Genomic DNA, 22,231 nt, shown 5'->3' on the forward strand with positions numbered 1-22,231 from the left:
GCTGGTTGGCTCCCTGTCATCCTCGGTCTCTGTTCACTTAGTGATACCTATAGCCTCACATTGATTACAGCTGTTTGGTCTCAGGCGTTCCCTATCCATGCTGTTTCATGCGAACTTCAATGTAAGTGTACTGCTTTTTTTAATAAAGTGTTTTTTATTTGATACTGACCTCAGTGCCCTGCTATTCATTTTCTTCTACATTGAGGTGATCCTACCCAGATCTTCTGCGGGAGCTGCAGGAGGTTCCAGTCTCAGTACCTTCCCCTGTTCAGCCATCCATCAAGTTGCCTCGTCCATTCCTCTACCCTGTTGATTGTCTACAGCAGTGGTTCTCAACCTCAGTCCTCAAGTACCCCCAACGGGCCATGTTTTTAGGTTTTCCTTTACTTTGCACAGCTGCTTTAAATCAATATCAATGACATGGTATTCACAAGAGCCATTTTATCTAAGGGAAGTTCCCAAAACATGGCCTGTTGGGGGTTCTTGAGAACCACCGGTCTACAGCTACACACTCCAATGGACCAAGGGACTTTGCACTTCTCCTAGGAGCGCCGTATGTACTATGTACTTGTACACTCTTTGGATTAGCTGGGTGAATCATGGCAATATTGTCAGCATCCTTGCAGAACCTGGAGTGGCTCACGTCAGTTGATAGCAGGCAATAGCCCAATAGTGGCTGATTCTGGGTAACAGCAAGTGACAGACAAGAGAAGCTTTGGCCATACTTCTCTTTTAAAAGTAACTTGCTTGAACTTGATTGGGTGATTAAATTCAGGAAAGCTTCACCTTACTCACTAAGGCAAGTGAATTTTTTCTTTGTAAGGTGAATTTACATTTAGCTTGGTGAAAAAAGTGAAGTTTTGCAAACTACAATTGTTCCATCAAGTGCAAGCAAAATCCTGTTCTGTTTTGATTTGGGCTTTCTTTGCTTACTGAATTTTCACTGTTTCACTACATTGATCCAACTTGCATTGTAGACATGCAACAGTAAAAAGTACAGTTATAGGTCACAAATACACACAACAGCTTCCATAACAATAATATATGTCAATCAACTAGTAGAATCCTCAAGGAGTAATACAGAGCTATAAAGAAAAAGGTAGTCTGTGTGAAGTGTTCATTCTGCTGATGACCAGTAAGGCCTAGATTACCTGAAGATAGGGTAATACCATCCCCCTGACAGTCAAAAGGCTAAATAGTGTCTGGCAAAGAATACATCTAGACCAAATAGCCCCAAATTTTAGGGACAGTACTTAGATTCATATGAAAGCTTATAAATTGGAAGCATACGATTACATATAGTGAAAAACCACTGCACAGAGTAGGCGAGTATGACAGGTTTGTTATTTAAAAAAAATATCACTTTAACTTCCCCCGGTACCTAGGAGTTCCTGAATCCATGGCATGCAATAAGCTAATCCCAACAGTTAGTTTAATAATTGAAGCTCTGCCATGCCTCCAGCTCCTGCAATGATAACTTAATGGGGTTGATTTTCTAAAGTAGTAGAGATCATTTATTATAAGGAAGGAATATGAACGATCACCGAGTTTAGTAAAATGATATGAAGTAGTGTTCACTTTCATCAACCAATCATGTGCTTGCAAAAGTTCTGTTTGTTTCCCTTTGCACATAATTCGATATTTAGATTAAACATAGGTTCACCTTGTGTACAAAATAAAAGTTCCCCCCCGATGATGCTGTTCGACAGTGAAACAGGCTTAATCTGTGATGTTACTACTCCCACCGGGGGGTACGCTGGCGAGGCACTATTTGTTGTTACATGCTGTATCTGCTTTTACCACTGTATGTCTTTTTTTATATAATAAATTATTTGGTGGTTTTACACTATGTGCGGCCTCTGTTCCCCTCTGTTGTCTGGTCCAATCTTGGAGCCTGAGTCCTTTCACCATGGATGGATGTGGATGGTCATTGATGATGCATGTTTTTATCTCTGTAATGGGTATCCAATTAATTTGGTAAGAGGCCATTGTTGTCTGTGGTGGAGGGCATAAAGTGTTTGGTCAGCTTTTCAAGATACCTACACTAGATCAGCAGATCGGTTGATTGTTTCACTGAGTCTTTAAATTAAATTTGATGAACTGTGCTGAAGAGTATCTCATCACAGATACTGTATCTGAATGTCTTTTCACATAATCTGTTTCTTTGGACTTTATTTGGGTCAATGTGCACCTATTAAAAGGTGTATGTATTTAGATCACCTTGTGTACTAACAGCTTAGGCCACCTTTTTTGACAAAAAATAATAAATGCACCCATATTCATTATAAAAATGTGCTTTTAGTAATTTTTTTTTTTCATAGGAGCTTGGAAAGCATTGGAGTGGCGAGTGCAATGCACAGGCTCCTGAAGACCCTCCTGCTTCAGCCGGGTATGGACCGCAGTACCGACATTTGATTACAGAGCTGCAGTAAGTGTCAATGGACCATGAGTGCAGTGACTTTAACGCATCATGTTGAAAACGTAAGCCTCGTACACACGATCGGATTTTCTGCAGGGAATTGTGTGATGACAGACTGTTTGCCTAAAAGCCGACCATTAGTACGCTCCTTCAGACAATTGTTGTCCAACTTTCGGCCAACAAATGTTGGTTAGCAGGCTAATAAATTTTCGGCGGACAACGGTCTGTTGTCAGAATTTTCGTATCATGTGAACACAAGTCCGTCACACAAAAGTCCAAAGTACAAACACGCATGGAGAGGAGTGATCACCGCTCCAGGAAAAAGTTCAAACAGACCAAAAGTAAATCCTTTCTTGGTTCGGAGGCTGTAGGTGCTGGCTATTGCTAGTAGCAATATATAGGAATAATTTCTGTCACCCTGTAATTGATGTGCATCTTCTTAATAAAACAAGGCTAATCTACGAGTGCGGCTGTCCAGAAATTATTCCTATATATTACAAACACGCATGCTTGGAATCAATGCTCACCAAACACGACATTAGCAGAAGGTGCCCAAAGGGTGGCGCTCAAGAGCTGAAATTCCACATAATACGTCACTACGTTTGTGTTTGTTGGGCGACAACTGTGTGCCGTTAGTATGCAAGGCAAAATCCAGGCACACGCCCTTCGGACAAGTCTGATGCTTTTCCTGCCGAAAATCCGATCGTGTGTACGAGGCTCAAGAGTCCTTCTGCTGTGGTGGCAGACAAGCTTCAAGATTTTAATTCCTGTCGATGAATGAGTTGGCTGTGCAGGTAGAGCCCCGGATATCCAAGCCAATTTCAAACTTGACAGCAGCCATCAGGGAGAGGAACCACATGCTCCTGTAAGGGGTGGGGGGCTGCAAATTCTGAACATGCTTCATGTTACACCCGAAACATGGGTATTGCATGAAATATGGTCGGAAAAATGTTGTTAGCCTTTAACTTGGCAAAAGGGAAAATGTGCTTTAGTAAGTGAAAAAAACGCTGTTTCTTAAAGAGGTTGTAAACCTAACCCCCTCAAAAAAATAAATAAATAAAATAAAAAAACCTGCAAGAAAAAATGCCCTTCAGCAGCGCTGGCACACCGCTGACACGACCGACATCTTTCCCGGAGTTACTTCCGGGTTTGCAGGCTCTGGCGCTGTGAATGGCCAGAGCCACGATGACGTCACTCCCCCGCATGCGTGCGTGTCCCGCCGGTCACGGCACGGGCCCTGAAGAAATGCCACGAGTGGGTGGTTCCTTTAGTGCACGTGTGCCGATGACATCAGCGGCAGACTACATAGTAAACATCTCCTGAATGGTGCAAGTTTAGGAGATATTTACAGTACCTACAGGTAAGCCTTACTATATTGCTTAACTGTAGGTACAATTAAAGAGGAAGACTTTAATCAACCCCACTGTGTTCTATTTTATATAAACCGCAGTACTGCACTACCTTGAATACCTAGGGTAGTGTATTTCTCCAGACAGGGTTTATCTAAATTTGCAAAGGTTACATTATATAGCCAGCTTAGGTGTAAATAGTACATACGTACATAAATAACCGATGATAATAAATCTGTAAAATGAACAATGGTCTAAAAATCATGAGTATTAAATTAAAAACCACAGCCGCAGACATAATGTGCATAGCTTAGCATATAGATTTATTAAGCACAGATTTGGTTTGAGTATTTCGACCCTCATTTTAAAACACAGTAAAATTATACATAAACAGCAAATACAAAACTGTATAATCATGAAAACAAAATAGGCTCCCTTTGTATAAACTGGTAAGAATGCAATGAAAAAATAGATTGCTATCAAAGGAAGAGGCAAACATTCAAAAATGCATAAACAGAAAAGACAAAATAGTACATCTCTGCCTCATGTCTATGAATAAAAAATATTCCAAATTGACCTGCTTAGTGGGAGTCCCACAAAGTGTATATATTTCCCTAAAGGAATGTAACAAATCAGAAGCTATTCCACTTTTTCTGATAATTCAAACTGGTGCGCTTTATTACCAACCAAATATTTAAGAGTGGTTAGTTCCAAGAGAAAGAAACTTTAGTTAAAAGGAAAAAAATAATACCCTTGTTTTGTAGAGAATAAAATCATGAGGTCAACTTTAAGTCAGTGCAGTAAATTAGAACATTATCAAAATAATCTTTTTTTTTTTTTTTTTTTTTTTTAATCAGGCTTTTCTTTTTTATTGTTAGGCTTAACCAACCTGTTCAACTTCAAGGTAAAAAAAAAAAAAAAAAAGTAAAAAATTTGATCTTACAAGGTCTGTAAAGAGTTTGTGTATCTTCATGCACTAGAGACATTGTTTAAGGGCAGTGTTTTACTAGACAAAATAGGTGTAATATGTAGGCTGCCATTTCTAACACCTCCTTAATATGTGAGACAGCTGGCTGATGCTCCTATGCTAGTACACCGTGTGTTCATGACCCAGAAGTCAGGACTTCTGACTGCTCCAGCTGCACACAAAAAAAACCCTGAAGCCACTTTTTAAGTATGAAGGCCAGGGCAAATCTGTAATCAGAATGAGTTCAGCAAAAGCAATGTACATTATTGATTTTGCAATAATGCACAGGCTCATTCACCAACAGGTTTAAAATAATCATTTGAGAAACAAAAAAAAAACAAAAAAAAAAAAAAACATAATTTAGGCTGGTCATACACGGAGAAAATGTCTTTCCTGCAACCTCAGGTTGCAGGAAAGAAATTCGCTCAATTCCTCATGTTTCAGGGTAGTCATCCTTAACCTAAGCAAGTCACTGACCCAGAATGACAGTCCTGGAACATGCACCCTCCAAAAAAATACTATGGCAGCTCCCATATTTATATCCTTGTTCCAATTAATGATCAAGTCTAGGCCGTTTTATAATGTGGATTAAACATCAAACTTCCCAGTGCTTTTCCATACTCCATGCTAGATAGGGAGATCCTATAAACTGTTTATAATTGTTTATTGTCTATAAATTGATTGTCAATGGTGCATGACATTAAAGCCATTCCCTTTCTGATAGCTTTAGGGTATCCTGCTTTACTTTAACTAAGATTAGCTGTGTATTACTGTCCAAGGAACACCAGAAACAAAGTATCAAAGAATAGATCTGTTCTCAGTGTCACCTAGCTGGGCTTTTTACAACATGGAAACATCACTGGATGGACAAATTCACAAAAAGATTCATGTAGAATTAAGTGAAAGTATTTTATCATTACTATTAGATATTTAAAGTGGTTGTAAACCATTGCGATTAAAGGTTGTAAAGGTAGAAGTTTTGTTACCTTAATGCATTCTCTGCATTAAAGGTAAAAAAATCTTCTGTGTCCAGGTTTCATCTCCGCCAGCACCCCCTTATACTTACCCGAGTCTGATCTTAATCCAGTGCTGTGCTAGAGATCAGCACTCTCTCTCCTCATTGGCCATAAAGGCAGCAGCCAGAGCCATTGGCTCCTGCTGCTGTCAATCGCAGTCTGTGAGGAGAGGTTGGGGGCAAGGAGGTGCTGAGCCACAAGAGCGCCCCCATAGCAAGTAGCTTGCTATGGGACCACTCAGCAGGGGGGAGGAACCAGGAGCACCGACAGGGGCCCGAAAAAGGGGAGGATCAGGGCTGCTCTGGGCAAAATCATTGCACAGAACAGGCACGTATAACATTATATTTTTACAAATCACTTTAACTTTTCCTGTCTATCATTTTCTAAGCGTATTTGATAAAGTGTTACAAGGGGTAACTGAGATCACTCTGTAGCACAAGAAAACTTTAATGAAAACTGTACAACAAACCAAAATATTAAGTCAGTTATTCAGATACTGCCCTTTAACTTCAGAAATGACCCAGCAATAATAAATACAACATTTGACACACAAAACAGGCATAGTATATCAAGTCAATTTAGATGATTGACTACAAATGAACTTTTCAGAACATTGCAAAACGAATAATATTTTTTGCAGTTCTTTAAAAATTGGTTTCACTGACTTGCTTACAATAGACATAAAGATGGCACAGTAAGTTACAGGAAATGCTAAACATAACATGAACCTAAGAGGAATTAGTACATCTACATGGACGATTATGGCACATGAAAATGTGGAGTATGGTGCCAGTTTATGGAACTATCTTCTCACAGATTGCCAGTAGCCTAACTGATAATGTTCAAGTTTACAAGGATAAGTAAACACATTCCTATTCGAATAAGAATTCTTAAATCGCTGTGTTAACATTTAGCAACATTACTGGATTCTCCCCAGGTTTTATTTTTTTTTAATACAACCCACCCTATACATATTTATTCAGCAAAGGAAAAAGCAATAAGCAAAGTGCAGTGAATAATCAGAATTTAAAACTGACTTGGCTTCAAAAAAACTGAACTCAAGTTCTGATTAATGCAGTTTGCACATGACCTACTGTATGTTCTGACAGCCTTACAAAATTTAAGGCTCCTGGCTTTACTAGAACCACAGGTCAAAATTCATCTTTGCGAAAATGAAGAACTAGAAAAACAAATCTTTGCTAAAGCCAGAGTTCTTTTCTGCAATAACGTGAATAATTACTGTGCTAGTACAGGGGTAGTGTATTTACTGGTGTAATGAAACTGCAGTCTCCATTTTTTCGGATGACCGCATTATTGAGACAATTTATCAAACGGTTTTAAATAAGTACTACCTCTGGTAGCGCAGAACCATGATTTAGATAGTGTACCTCAATATGCTCAGTTCTTACTTTAGACCATAATATAAAGGAGAACCTGATGGAAGGGGCACCATGCCTGTACAATAATGACCTTGTTCTACAAAGAGTTCCTATGTGCAGTAACCCAAAGCAACCTATCAGAATCTGTCTTATATTGTTCTGAGCAGATTGAATTCCAATTGGTTGCTATAGGATACTGCACTTAAGAACCCAAATCGGTCTCTTTGTGTCCATTTCGTATTTTGTATTGGTGCACCATTCTACCACCATTACCGACTAATAATTCATGGAAAAACTGTTATTCAAAGCTGCCCACACATGAAAACCGGTAAACCAATATACCAATACCATTTGTCAATTGAAAGGCAATACCATTTGTCAATTGAAAGGCAGAATAGTGATGACACAAGTGGGTATGTGACAGCATATTGTAAGACATCAAGAACAAACAGAGTCTGGCCAAATTCGCCACACCTATGACTTCCACCGATCTGGCCAAATGACTCTAGGACTTCACCTAACATTCAAGAATGGGACAGAAAGACTGATCTGACTTGTTGGGGGCTTAAAAAAAGGCAACTTACTGATGTTACCATTCCCATCTGCAAACTAAAAAATATTCAAGTCACAGCTTTAGAGTAAGAAATCATTTGGTTACTTTAATAGAAGAAATGTGTATCATTGATACAATAGAACCAAAAACAAATTAAAATCTGTATCAAGACTGAATGCCCAACAGCCTGACATGCTGAAAACTTTTGGGAACACTGAAGGCTTTACCCAAAGCTGATAGCCTTTTCTGCCTACTACTGAAAATGTTTAGTCCAGCCTTATGGAAAGTAAAAAAAAAAAAAAAAGAATCCAACAAAGACTTAAAACAGCTAAAGTAACTGAAATTTAAATTAAAATGTATATATAGATGCCCTTCAGTTTTTAAGGTAATCTTCACAAAATAATACACTGTTTTTTTTTTGTTTTTTTTTTTTAAGATTTACCTTGTTGGGCACCTATATTTGCAGTTTAGGCATATTGTATCACTAGTTCTATGTAATTGTTATCAGTCCACCCACCACGCCTACTCCTCCAGCACGAAAACCAGTGTAGCAGAACTACCTAGATCCTAGTTTTTTTATTCCAGCACTTCAAAGGGACTGGGAAGGGTGCTTAAAAAAAATGACACCATAGATTTCTCTCTCGTCTTCCCAATTAACATAAAAAGCAACTATATTAATTCAGTCTAATATCATATTACCCTGCAAAATAGTTTAAAAGGGTTTGCACAGGACCTGCATGGCATCAATGCATCACTTAACCAAAATATGTGTCAACCCATTAAAAGAAACAAAACAGAAAGGCCACGTTGTCAGCAGACAGCTCTGAATCCAGATACTGTAATTTAACAGTCTTATCTTGGCTCTTGAAAGATGCCTCTGCTATATCAGGCCTTAATTGCATCAATGGTGAAAATTCAACCTGAAATTGTCCATTAAGGCAAATCTCCAACAAAATGTTCATCTCTAGTCCAGTAAAAATATCTTTCTACAGCAAACAACAATGCCCTTGACCTGCTGGTGTCTATGAATTGTTGGCACTGGATATTTCCTGATTCATTCTTCTGAGGTTGCCTTTAACTTTGAGAAACTCAGGCTTGTTTTCCTGTTCTTCTTCACCCTTATGTTTTTCCATTTCCATCTGCATGACAAAGGAAAACAATTAGAAAACGAGAACTTAGATGACCAAGCATTCCTTAGAAAAAGCAAGCACTGCATGAGAGCACTAAATATACTTAGTAAGTGTAAAGCATGGTAAAGAGTGTTAAAAGAAAAGTTTGAGAATAGAAAAAAAAAAAAAAAAAAAATGCTCTCCCAGATGGCTGCAGCATCGATCCCAGCTGCAGCTGTCCCCCGGAGCCTCCAAGGCCGACAACTGTGTGATCAAACACAGCGGATTGCTCAGTTTTCGGTCTTCAGTGAGCAGAGAGCCAATGACTGTCAGCCACCGGCTCTCTGCTCTGCCACTCGAATGGTCACTAGAGCTCTGGGCTGTGGAGGGGGCAGGAGTGGCTGGCTCAGTCTCCAAGAGGCCTGCTAAGAGGTACAAGTATCTGTACCAGGATCAATCCAGGGCATGGCCTGGCGGAGTGACATCAGCTGACAGCACACGTTAGCCCGCATGTTCTGCAGGCAGTGTACAATTAACAAAAGTTTGCTAGAAGACAGGTAAAGGAGGCTGCTGGCAACATTTAGCCAATTTAGACTATAAAGCTGGACTCCAGGATTAGCAAATATTGTCTAAAAAAAAAAACAAAGTGTGTGTATTCTTACTTAAATTGTTTGTTACTCCAACATTTCCTATTCCTGATATGTGCCGCTGTACCATATACTTGTATAAAAAAAAGTCCCCTGTTCTCTTTGTAATGCTTCATTTGTGTGAAATCCCTGGTGTTCGTGTCAGTCACTCTGCTTTCCTATCAAAAACTGACCACACTAAGCAGGAGGACACACCTTGGTCAGTTGTCTAGCTGTGCTGGGAACTCAGCCTACTCTCCTCCAATGTTCAGACTTGTCCTGACACGCCTCCCCCCCTGCACAGCCATTCACTGGAAAGCTCAGTGTCCTATTGCTTCTCCTCTCCCAGCTCTTAAGCAGCGGGGAACAGAGGGAATGTGATCAATTTCCCAAAAAAGGGAAAAAAGTTCTTTATAGTGTTTTTTTTTTTTTTTTTTTTAATATCTATACACAAATGTTTTGCCTTTCATTTCCATTTTAAACTGAATGGGTTGTTTTAAAAGCTAATCGTTAACAATCACTTTAAATCTTGAAGTGCTTTGTGTATTTCTTCCAGATCTTATCCAGCATAAAAGCATGCCTTGTGTAAGAGCTTCCTGTAATAAAGACCAGTCACGACTGCACTTCTTCCTCGTGTAGTGTGACTGGCCTTGTATCCATTTTCCTGTCTTCTGTAGGCCACCTGTAGTGGTTAGTCCTTCCCACAGTTCTGCTCTCTGCATAGGCTATGCACAGCAATGATGCACTACTACATTTACAAGGTAAAGCCATTCTGTTGCTATTGAAGACTATGTTTAACCACTTGCCACCCAGGCCAATTCTGACATTTCTCTCCTACATGTAAAAATCATAATTTTTTTTGCTAGAAAATTATATAGAACCCCCAATTATTATATATGTTTTTTTAGCAAAGACGCTGGAGAATACAATAGTGGTTGTTACAACTTTTTATCTCGCACGGTATTTGCGCAGCAATTTTTCGAATGCATTTTTTTTGGGGGGGGGGGGGGGGGGACAGTTTTGTGCTTTAAAAAAAAAAAAACAGTAAAGTTAGCCCAATTTTTTTTGCTATAATGTGAAAGATGAAGTTACGCCGAGTAAATAGATACCTAACATGTCACGCTTCAAAATTGCACACGCTCGTGGAATGGTGCCAAACTTCGGTACTTAAAAATCCCCATAGGCGACGCTTTCAAATTTTTTACTGGTTACAGAGGAGGTCTAGGGCTAGAATGATTGTTCTCACTCTAACTTTCGCGGAGATACCTCACATGTGTGATTTGAACACCGTTTCCATATGTGGGCGGGACTTACGTATGCGTTCGCTTCTGCGTTTTTTGACACTTTAAAAAAAAAAAAAAAAAATTTTGATCACTTTTATTCCTATTACAAGGAATGTAAACATCCCTTGCAATAGGAATATGGCATGATCGGTCCTCTTTACAGTGAGATATGGGGTCAATAAGACCTCATATCTCACCTCTAGGCTGGGAAGCCTGAAATATAAAAAAAAAAAAAAAAAAAAAAAAAAAAAAAAAAAAAAAAGATCTCGGCTTCCCAGACGAGGCGGCGCTATTTGTTTGAATGCAGAGGCTGGGCGTGATGGCATAACATCGCGCCCGCCCTCCGAGCGATCATAGAGACTCCGGCGAGATCAGAGGCTGGGCGTGAAGGCATAACATCGCGCCCGCCCTCCGAGCGATCATAGAGACTCCGGCGAGATCCGGCGACCATCTGGTTCATCGGAAATCTCTATGGTAAACATCTGGGGCCGGCGTCTCCTGGCTCCCACTGACCGATGGAAGCCGTGAGTCGGTAGAAGCACTGAAGTGCAGGTAGAAGTGCATTAAGATAAGAAAAACCTTCAGTGTGCAGCAGCCCCCTTCAGCCTCCCTAATACTTACCTGAGCCCCATCCCGATCCAGCGATGTTGCATGAGAGACTCGGCCGTGCAAGACACTCCCTCCTGATTTTGATTGACAGCAGCGGGAGCCAATGGTGCCCACTAGGTGTCTCAGCCAGTCAGTGAGCCAATGAGGAGAGGGGGCAGGGCCCGGCCTCGACTCTGTGTCTGAATTGACACACAGAGCAGCAACTCGGCTCGGGTGCCCCCATAGCAAGCTGCTTGCTGTGGGGGCACTCAGCAGGAGGGAGGGGCAGGAGCACCTGCGAGGGACCCAAGTAGAACAGGATCTGGGCTGCTCTGTGCAAAGCCACTACACAGAGCAGGTAAGCATGACATATTTGTTATTTTTAAACAAAAAAGAACAAGATTTTAGTATCACTTTAAACTACAGTTGTGCTCGTAAGATTACATATCCTGGCAGAATTTATGATTTCTTGGCCATTTTTCAGAGAATATGAATGAGAACACAAAAACTTTTTTCACTCATGGTTATTGTTTGGCTGAAGCCATTTATTATGACAACAGAAACTACCCAAATGACCCTGATCAAAAGTTTACATACCATGGTTATTTTGGCCTGATAACATGCACACAAGTTGACACAAAGGGGTTTGAATGGCTATTAAAAGGTGATCTGTTTGCTTGTAGTGTGTGTGTGTGTGTGTGTGTGTGTGTGTGTGTGTGTGTGTGTGTGTGTGTGTGTGTATATATATATATATATATATAAAAGGTCAATGCGTTTCTGGGCTCCTGACAGACTCTTGCATCCTTCATCCAGTGCTGCACTGACGTTTCTGGATTCTGAGTCATGGGGAAAGCAAAAGAATTGTCAAAGGATCTGCGGGAAAAGGTAGTCGAACTGTATAAAACAAGAAAGAGATATAAAAAGATAACCAAGGAATTGAGAATGCCAATCAGCAGTGTTCAAACTCTAATCAAGAAGTGGAAAATTAGGGGTTCTGTTGAAACCAAACCATGGTCAGGTAGGCCAACTAAAATTTCAGCCACAACCGCCAGGAAAATAGTTTGGGATGCAATGAAAAACCCACAAATGACTTCAGGTGAAATACAGGACTCTCTGAAAACAAGTGGTGTGGCTGTTTCAAGATGCAAAATAAGGAGGCACTTAAAGAAAGATGGGCTGCATGGTCGAGTCGCCAGAAGAAAGCCATTACTATGCAAATGCCACAAAGTGTCCTGCTTACAATACGCCAAACAGCACAGAGACAACTGTATATGTGTCACCGGCGCAAAACAACCCCTAATATCTCAAAAATATCTCAACAATACGTGTCAGGGTTGCTGCATTAAAAAAAAAACCTTCATTAAGATGGGTAAGGAATGCTAATTGGTGTGTATGAATGCGCTACTCCCGTACTTAATCACCACCTACAATACTTATTTTCTATTATTCATGAATTGTTCATGTGCATAAACTTAAACTTTGTGCATAAACTTACAGCTCTACATCAATTCATCATATATCCATATATTAATCAATACATAAAACAAACATCCTTCAAACGTGTTACAAAATCTTTAATGTGACTGGCGTGCTCCTATGTTCCTTCAGTGTTCATATGTGACTGAGTGAGACACCTCCACCATTCAGATTGGCCACTCACCAGATGCTTAACTAAAGATACGCCTTTGGTTCATTCAGGGATAACCACTCCACTTAGGCAACCCTTCTCACCGGCTAAAACTTGGACTTTAATATTCCTCATAGGAAAACATGGGGACAAAAAGCGATCATAGCGCAATATGTTTGAACCATTTATTTTAAAATTTCAAAGTTAAAATGATCACTCACATTTAAAAGTGCCCTCCAAGCTGGCACGAAGCTTATCCAGCAGTTACGGACGGGTAAGTGGTTGTTAGCATGGTCCGCCTGGTAATGATGTGCGGCCTCCACGCTCGGCTTGCGCTCCAAGCCTCGTTCCCGCTCACGTCCGGTCACCTGATGCAAAATTCTCCCAGCAGCCTCTACGCGTTTCGCATCGACAAATGCGTCATCAGGCAGCTTCCGAGGCTTGGAGCGCAAGCCGAGCGTGGAGGCCGCACATCATTACCAGGCGGACCATGCTAACAACCACTTACCCGTCCGTAACTGCTGGATAAGCTTCGTGCCAGCTTGGAGGGCACTTTTAAATGTGAGTGATCATTTTAACTTTGAAATTTTAAAATAAATGGTTCAAACATATTGCGCTATGATCGCTTTTTGTCCCCATGTTTTCCTATGAGGAATATTAAAGTCCAAGTTTTAGCCGGTGAGAAGGGTTGCCTAAGTGGAGTGGTTATCCCTGAATGAACCAAAGGCGTATCTTTAGTTAAGCATCTGGTGAGTGGCCAATCTGAATGGTGGAGGTGTCTCACTCAGTCACATATGAACACTGAAGGAACATAGGAGCACGCCAGTCACATTAAAGATTTTGTAACACGTTTGAAGGATGTTTGTTTTATGTATTGATTAATATATGGATATATGATGAATTGATGTAGAGCTGTAAGTTTATGCACAAAGTTTAAGTTTATGCACATGAACAATTCATGAATAATAGAAAATAAGTATTGTAGGTGGTGATTAAGTACGGGAGTAGCGCATTCATACACACCAATTAGCACAGAGACAAGCCTCAAACCTTCTGGCACAAAGTCATTTGGAGTGATGAGACCAAAATTTTGCTTTTTGGCCACAACCATAAACGCTTCATTTGGAAAGGAGTCAACAAGGCCTGTGATGAAAGGTTCACGATTCCTACTGTGAAACACGGAGGTGGATCACTGATGTTTTGGGGATGTGTGAGCTACAAAGGCACAGGAAATTTGCTCATAATTGATGGCAAGATGAATGCAGTATGTTTTAAAAAAATACTGGAGGAACATTTGCATTCATCAGCCAGGAAGCTGCGCATGAGATGTACTTGGACATTCTAACATGACAATGATCCAAAACACAAGGCCAAGTCGACCTGTCATTGGCTACTGCAGAATAAAGTGAAGGTTCTGGAGTGGCCATCTCAGTCTACTGACCTCAATATCATTGAACCACTCTGGGGAGATCTCTAACATGCAGTTCATGCAAGACAGCCCAAGAATTTACAGGAACTGGAGGCTTTTTACCATCCAAGAAGATAAAGAGCCTCATCCACAAATACCATAAAAGACTTCAAGCTGTCATTGATGTTAAAAGGGGGCAATACAGGGTATTAAAAACTTTTTATCAGGGTAGTCTCCGTTGTGATTATGATTTAGATTTCTGTTGTGATGATTTAGATTTAAAACACAGTTGATTGATAATAAATGGCTTCAGCCAAAGACGAACCATGAGTGAAAGAAAAGTTTTTGTGTTATTCTTGTTCTCAGAAAAATGGCCAATAAATCATAAATTCTGCCAGGGTATGTAAACATATGATCACAACTGTATACAAGTCACTCACTTCCTCAAGTCTTTGATGTCTCTTTTGAAGCTCTATCTCAAAGTCTGACTTTTTTTGTTCAGCTTCTTCCTTCTGCTGTTTGACAACTTGATCCCGTTTTCGCTTTTCCATTACTTTTTGTAATTCTGGTTTGTTCTGGGGTGAAAGGCCTCTATAAGTAACAAAAATAAATTAAACAAAAGTTAATCAATTAATTATGTGACCATATACACACACACATGAAAAAGCTGAAAGCAATCTTGTATTCTTCACAAGGTTGATAATTTTCACTTCTGGCATATTAACCACTTCAGCCCCGGAAGGATTTACCCCCACTTCCTGACCAGAGCACTTTTTACAATTTGGCACTGCGTCGCTTTAACTGCTAATTGCGCGGTTATGCAATGCTGTACCCAAACAAAATTTGCGTCCTTTTCTTCCCACAAATAGAGCTTTCTTTTGATGGTATTTGATCACCTCTGCGGTTTTTATTTTTTGCGCTATAAACGGAAAAAGACCGAAAATTTAGAAAAAAAAAAAGATATTTTCTACTTTTTGTTATAAAAAAAATCCAATAAACTCAATTTTAGTCATACATTTAGGCCAAAATGTATTCGGCCACATGTCTTTGGTAAAAAAAATGTCAATAAACGTATATTTACTGGTTTGCGCAAAAGTTATAGCATCTACAAACTAGGGTACATTTTCTGGAATTTACACAGCTTTTAGTTTATGACTGCCTATGTCATTTCTTGAGGTGCTAAAATGGCAGGACAGTACAAACCCCCCCCCCCCCAAATTACCCCATTTTGGAAAGTAGACACCCCAAGGAAATTGCTGAGAGGCATGTTGAGCCCATTGAATATTACATTTTTTTTGTCCCAAGTGATTGAATAATGACAAAAAAGAAAAAAAACCATTTACAAAAAGTTGTCACTAAATGATATATTGCTCACACAGGCCATGGGCATATGTGGAATTGCACCCCAAAATACATTTAGCTACTTCTCCGGAGTATGGGGATACCACATGTGGGACTTTTTGGGAGCCTAGCCGCGTACGGGGCCCCGAAAACCAATCACCGCCTTCAGGATTTCTAAGGGCGTAAATTTTTGATTTCACTCCTCACTACCTATCACAGTTTTGAAGGCCATAAAATGCCCAGATGGCACAAAACCCCCCCAAAAGACCCCATTTTGGAAAGTAGACACCCCAAGCTATTTGTTGAGAGGCATGTTGTGTCCATGGATTATTTTAGATTTTGACACAAGTTGCGGGAAAGTGACAATTTTTTTTTTTTTGAACAAAGTTGTCACTAAATGATATATTGCTCACACAGGCCATGGGCATATGTGGAATTGCACCCCAAAATACATTTAGCTACTTCTCCTGAGTATGGGGATACCACATGTGTGGGACTTTTTGGGAGCCTAGCCGCGTACGGGGCCCCGAAAACCAATCACCGCCCTCAGGATTTCTAAGGGCGTAAATTTTTGATTTCACTCCTCACTACCTATCACAGTTTTGAAGGCCATAAAATGCCCAGATGGCACAAACCTCCCCCAAATGACCCCATTTTAGAAAGTAGACACCCCAAGCGATTTGCTGAGAGGCATGGTGAGTATTTTGCAGCTCTCATTTGTTTTTGAAAATGAAGAAAGACAAGAAAAAAAAAATTTTTTTTTTCTTTTTTCAAAACTTTGTGACAAAAAGTGAGGTCTGCAAAATACTCACTATACCTCTCAGCAAATAGCTTGGGGTGTCTACTTTCCAAAATGGGGTCATTTGGGGGGGGGGGGGTTTGAACTGTCCTGGCATTTTATGCACAACATTTAGAAGCTTATGTCACACATAACCCAATCTTCTAAGACAAAGCCCTTTCTGACACTATTTATTTACATGAAATATAAATATATAAATATATTTATATATTTTTTTTTTTGCAAGAAAATTACTTTGAACCCCCAAATATTATATATTTTTTTTAAAGCAAAGGCCCTACAGATTAAAATGGTGGGCGTTTCATTTTTTTTTTTTTTTTTTCGCACAGTATTTGCGCAGCGATTTTTCAAACGCATTTTTTGGGGAAAAAAAAAAAAAAACACACTTTTTTTAATTTTAATGCACTAAAACACACTATATTGCCCAAATGTTTGATGAAATAAAAAAGATGATCTTAGGCCGAGTACATGGATACCAAACATGACATGCTTTAAAACTGCGCACAAACGTGCAGTGGCGACAAACTACATACATTTTTAAAAGCCTTTACAGGTTACCACTTTAGATTTACAGAAGAGGTCTACTGCTAAAACTACTGCCCTCGATCTCACCTTCGCAGCGATACCTCACATGCATGGTGCAATTGCTGTTTACATTTGACGCCAGACCAACGCTTGCATTCACTTTTGCGCAAGAGCAGGGGGGACAGGGGTGCTTTTTTTTTTTTTTTTTTTTTTTTTGCATTTTTATCTCATTTTTAAACTGTTCCTTTCATTTTTTTTTTTTTTGTATCATTTTTATTGTTATGCCAGGGAATGTAAATATCCCCTATGATAGCAATAGGTAGTGACAGGTACTCTTTTTAAAAAAAAATGGGGTCTATTAGACCCTAGATCTCCCCTCTGCCCTCAAAGCATCTGACCACACCAAGATCGGTGTGATAAAATGCTTTCCCAATTTCCCAATGGCGCTGTTTACATCCAGCGAAATCTAAGTCATGAAATGCTCGTAGCTTTCCGATTTCTTAGGCCATAGAGATGATTGGAGCCATTCTGGTCTCTGATCAGCTCTATGGTCAGCTGGCTGAATCACCGGCTGCATTCTCAGGTTCCCTGTTGAGACAGGAGAGCCAGAGAAAAACACGGAAGATGGTGGGGGGGGGGGGGACATTCCCTCCCACTGCTTGTAAAAGCAGTCTAGAGGCTAATTAGCCACTAGGATTGCTTTTACATGAAAGCCGACCGCTGGCTGAAAAGAATGATACCAAGATGATACCTAAACCTGCAGGCATCATTCTGGTATAACCACTCAAAGTCGTGAATGGCATACCTGAAAACAAAAAAATGGTTAACAATAAAACACAGTAAACAGTAAAGTATAAAAAATTACATACCTGAAAAGTAAACATGATAAAACATAACAACAATAAAACATTGCAGAATAGAATACAGTAAAAAAGCGCAGAACAATAGAGACAGCGAGAGAGAACAATAAAACGACAACTATTTTTGATATATATATATATATATATATATATATATATATATATATATATATATATATATATATATATATATATATATATATATATATATATATAACACTTTTTTTTTGTAACTTTTATAACTGTAACCGGTTCTAGGTTCGGGTCTCTCAAAATGCGATGGCATCTTGGGAGACCCTGTGAAAGTGTGCCTAGTCTGTGCAGTGCTGTACCCTACGCTAATAACTAGTGCATGGTAGCGTTCAAAACATTCACCAATGCAAAGACCAGGATTGTCAGGCCAGGAGGGACAATAATAGCGGGTTTCACGCCTATATTCGCGCTTGCTGCAGACACGACATCTTTTTTGGGGGGGGGGGGGGGGGGGTTCGTTGGGTAGGGGTACTCGGGAGGACATAAAGAAAATGCCTCTCATGCAGCCGACTGAATTTGGTTGGGGATGTGAATGGGGGAAGTACGGGTGCTGCAGAAGTGGTTGGTTCCCAATTAGGATTGGCGAATGCAGCAGGAAGGGCACTATGGGCACGACGGGCCTGTGTTTGTCTTCTTCTTGGTGGCAGCGGGACACTACTATTGCTTGCCACCTCACCAGCTTGAACTGCACTTATGGGACTCGCCACGTCACCAAATGTTACTGCAGTGCTGGTTTGACTACGACCGGGGTGTACTAGGCCGCTGGTGCTTGCCAGTTCACCAAAACGCTACCAAAAAAACTGTTAGCGATCGCAGGGATCAGGCCTGACTCTGCGAACGCTGCAGTTATGCGTTTAGTGTTTTGTAAGTGTCAGTGATCGATTGATACTGCACTTGGGTGGGCTGGGCCAGGCAGAGGGGCAAAACGCAGGTGCTAGCAGGTATCTGGGCTGGTCCCGCTAACACTGCGTTTTTGGGAACCCTAAACTGCTGGGGATGCTAGTATAGATCTGATCGGATCAGATATTGATCCGTTCAGATACTATACCACTAAGGGAGGTGTACGGTGCGTGGGTGGGTGTTAGCGGTTCTGGCGCTAACCTGACGCTGCTTGGAGCTGGTGCTTACCAGTTCACCAAAACGCTACCAAAAAAAACTGTTAGCGATCGCAGGGATCAGGCCTGACTCTGCGAACGCTGCAGTTATCCGTTTAGTGTTTTGTAAGTGACAGTGATCGATCGATACTGCACTTGGGTGGGCTGGGCCGGGCGGAGGGCAAAACACAGGTGCTAGCAGGTATCTGGGCTGATCCCGCTAACACTGCGTTTTTGGGAACCCTAAACTACTGGGGACGCTAGTATAGATTTGATCGGATCAGATATTGATACGTTCAGATACTATAAAACACTAAGGGAGGCGTATGCTGCGTGCGTGGGTGTTAGCGGTATTGGCGCTAATCTGACGCTGCCTGGGGCGACGCATATCACCGCCGGGCGATCAGGGGGCTAAACCTTTATTCGGTAATAAACGGCGGGTGCCCTGACACTATAAAAAATAAATTAACTAACCAGCGTCACCCGTAACAGTTATACGGTGATCACTGGTGAAAGGGTTAACTAGGGGGCAATCAAGGGGTTAAAACATTTATTAGGTAGTATATGGGGGTCCCTGACGCTATAAAACGCTGACGGCGAACCTAAATATTTACCTCCCTAACTAGCATCACCAGTGACACTAATACAGCGATCAGAAAAACGATCGCTTAGTGACACTGGCGACGAGGGGTGATCAAGGGGTTAAAACTTTATTAGGGGGGGTTAGGGGGGTACCCTAGACCTAAAGGGGGCGAACACTAACTGCCCTACCACACTAACTGTCACAAACTGACACCATGCAGTAATCAGAAAAACAAACAATAAAAAACTGCTTGGTGTCAGTGTGCCCGGGGGTGGGGGGGGGTCGGGGGGGTAAAGGGGGGTGTAAAGTATGCCTGGCATGTTTTACTGTGTGTGTGTGTGTTTTACCATCACTTGGATGTCGGAAAATACCGAGCTGAGGAGAGATGACATCACTTCCTCTGCCTCTGTGTACTATACAGAGGCTGGGAGCGATCGCGAGGGGGGGGGGCCACAAATGGATGGTCTCCCCCTCACTTCTGATCGCTCCCAGTCAGAAGCCGACTGCCTCGGGCACCGGGGGGGAGGGGTCCTATCGGACCCCCCGCCCGCGGCAAGCAATCACATGCCATTCTGCCGCAGTGTATCTGTGTTAGGCGGTCGGCAAGTGGTTAAAATATTAAAGCTTCAGTAAATTAAAAACAAAAAAACAAAAAATGTAGCACTTGGTAATCTCACAATGTCTTTCTACCCTAAAATAGTAGTGTTTCAGTTGTACAAGCCCTCCTGGATATGACAGGCAGATATCCATAAGTTGCCCTGAAAGAAGTACATTTGTGACGAAACCGGTCGGGCAAGGATACACAGATTTGTCATCGCGCTTGTTTATATCAGTAGTGATTGCTGTTGGTTGTAATTTTTGCCTGTACACTTTTGAAAATGTGCAAGTGCAAAATGTATTGAATTCATTTCCATGTAAGAAGGTTTTTTACACTAACGGAGCCTCGCTTTCTTTATCTGGGTTACCGCTGGATTATCCGGTTGATCATAGTTCAGTGTAGGAGGAACGGCGTGTGGGACACACACCATCTGTCCTGTATCTTCCGTGGATGCATACCAGTTGTGAATATCCAAATGCCTATGTAACCTTCCATAACTGATGTCTATGTGACCTTCCATAACTAGAGGGTCCACACTCTGGGGTAAGAGTACATCCTGATATCTTTCTGTTGTCTATTTCACGAGGTGAAGGATTCCTTTTGGGATCTGTTTGCACAAGCACTTTTCTGATTGATGTCTCATCTGCATATTTCCATCTGGCACTTTATTCGGCCATTTTTTTTTTTTTTTTTTTTTTGTTAATTCACTGAGTTTTTTCAAGCACAACAATTTTTTCGTATTTAGATACCCAGAAGTACCTGCACATACTGCAGCAGCTGTAAGATACCTGTGGTAGGTAGTGTCCGAAGTGGAGCTTGTATGCTGAGGATTCAGATGAAAATGTAGTCAGGCAGGTCAAGTTGGCAAGAGATCAGGCAAAGCAGTACAAGATCGAAATCCAAAGAATGGTTAGGCAAGCAGAGGTCATACACGAGCTGGCGGTGAAGTACCAAATCAGCAGGCTGGAGAATGATTAAGAATTCAGGCAGAGGTTCATTACACATGTAGCAGGCATGTTGCAATGCAATTTCTCCTTTTCGCCACAAGATGGAGACAGAGATGCTGACTGGTCCTTCCAGAAAACAGAGAGACAGAGAGACAGAGACCACTGGGAAAAAAGGGGAGTTTCAGGAAGTGCTGAGGGGATGGAAGTGAGGGAAGTACTGAGGTAAAAGAAAAAGAGTGCTGACAGGAGACAGAGGAGAGGAGATTACTTTAAAGAGAGGGAGATACCAAGGCTCAAAGTCCTCCTCTGGGACACAGTGACACTTAACAGTGAGGAGAGGAGTAGTATGTGAGGGGGAGGAACTGAGGTGCCAGAGTGAGGAGAGAGACACACGCTGACACCAGGGACTGTGTTCTCCAACAGAGGAGGAGGGATATCCTTAAGCCTCCTCCACTGGAGGAGTGAGGATGCCTGAGGGGAGCCAGGAGCAGAGACAGCCACGTTTGCCATCAGAAGACACTAGTATTCTTCACCTCAGGACCTGCAACATTACAGAACTGTGCTTACTGTACTTGTGTAACCCTTTTCTTTTCATTGTGTGTTTGCTTCTCAAAAGGTGTTTGTGGCCCAGAAGGAGCTGAGAAGTTGACAAGTCTTCTCTCCCCCCTCTCAGCGCCTGTGTTAAGGGCTTTTTTATACTTACAGTTGCTAAGCGAAGGTTATCTTTTCTAATATATTATTTATTTGCAGCAAGGTTTAAAAGGTGTTGTAAATTTTCTATATGCTTTAAACCGTGAAAATATATTTAGCTCATTTATCACTACCAGTTGTGTGTTTGTTTCTGATATCAATCTACAGCTAGAATATTGGTACTTTCTTCACTTGCATTCTTGAAAGTGTTTGCAGAAATGTTATAACAAGAGCCCTAACTGCCAGAGGGGCTGAGGCCATTCTTGGAGTTGAGGCATAGAACCCAAAAATCACCAAGCGGCTCCTTCGGGGGTGGTGCTAGTCAAAATCACAGAGCTATCAATACACCCAGGGAGCAAGTCCAAACAAATGGGCACAGAGTAACAAACAGGAAGTGCTGCTATTTATGGGCTGCTTGATAGTACATTGTCCGCAGC

At 41.1% G+C, this 22,231-nt stretch overlaps 1 protein-coding gene across 3 annotated transcripts in view; it reads right to left on the reverse strand.

The window, feature by feature from the left end:
• Positions 1-4,070: 4,070 nt before the first annotated feature.
• Positions 4,071-22,231, reverse strand: part of FAM107B (family with sequence similarity 107 member B) — a 112,502-nt gene continuing 94,341 nt past the window's right edge. For all 3 annotated transcript variants that reach the window (XM_073619528.1, XM_073619527.1, XM_073619529.1), the window contains exons 3-4: positions 14,765-14,915; positions 4,071-8,822 (exon numbers count right to left, since the gene is read on the reverse strand). In XM_073619528.1, coding sequence (XP_073475629.1) covers positions 8,706-8,822; positions 14,765-14,915 — 268 coding nt within the window. In that variant the 3' untranslated portion in view covers positions 4,071-8,705. The remainder of the gene's footprint in view (positions 8,823-14,764; positions 14,916-22,231) is intronic.

The sequence above is a fragment of the Aquarana catesbeiana genome, linkage group LG03, assembly GCF_042186555.1.
Source record: "Aquarana catesbeiana isolate 2022-GZ linkage group LG03, ASM4218655v1, whole genome shotgun sequence".
Taxonomy (NCBI): Eukaryota; Metazoa; Chordata; class Amphibia; order Anura; family Ranidae; genus Aquarana; species Aquarana catesbeiana.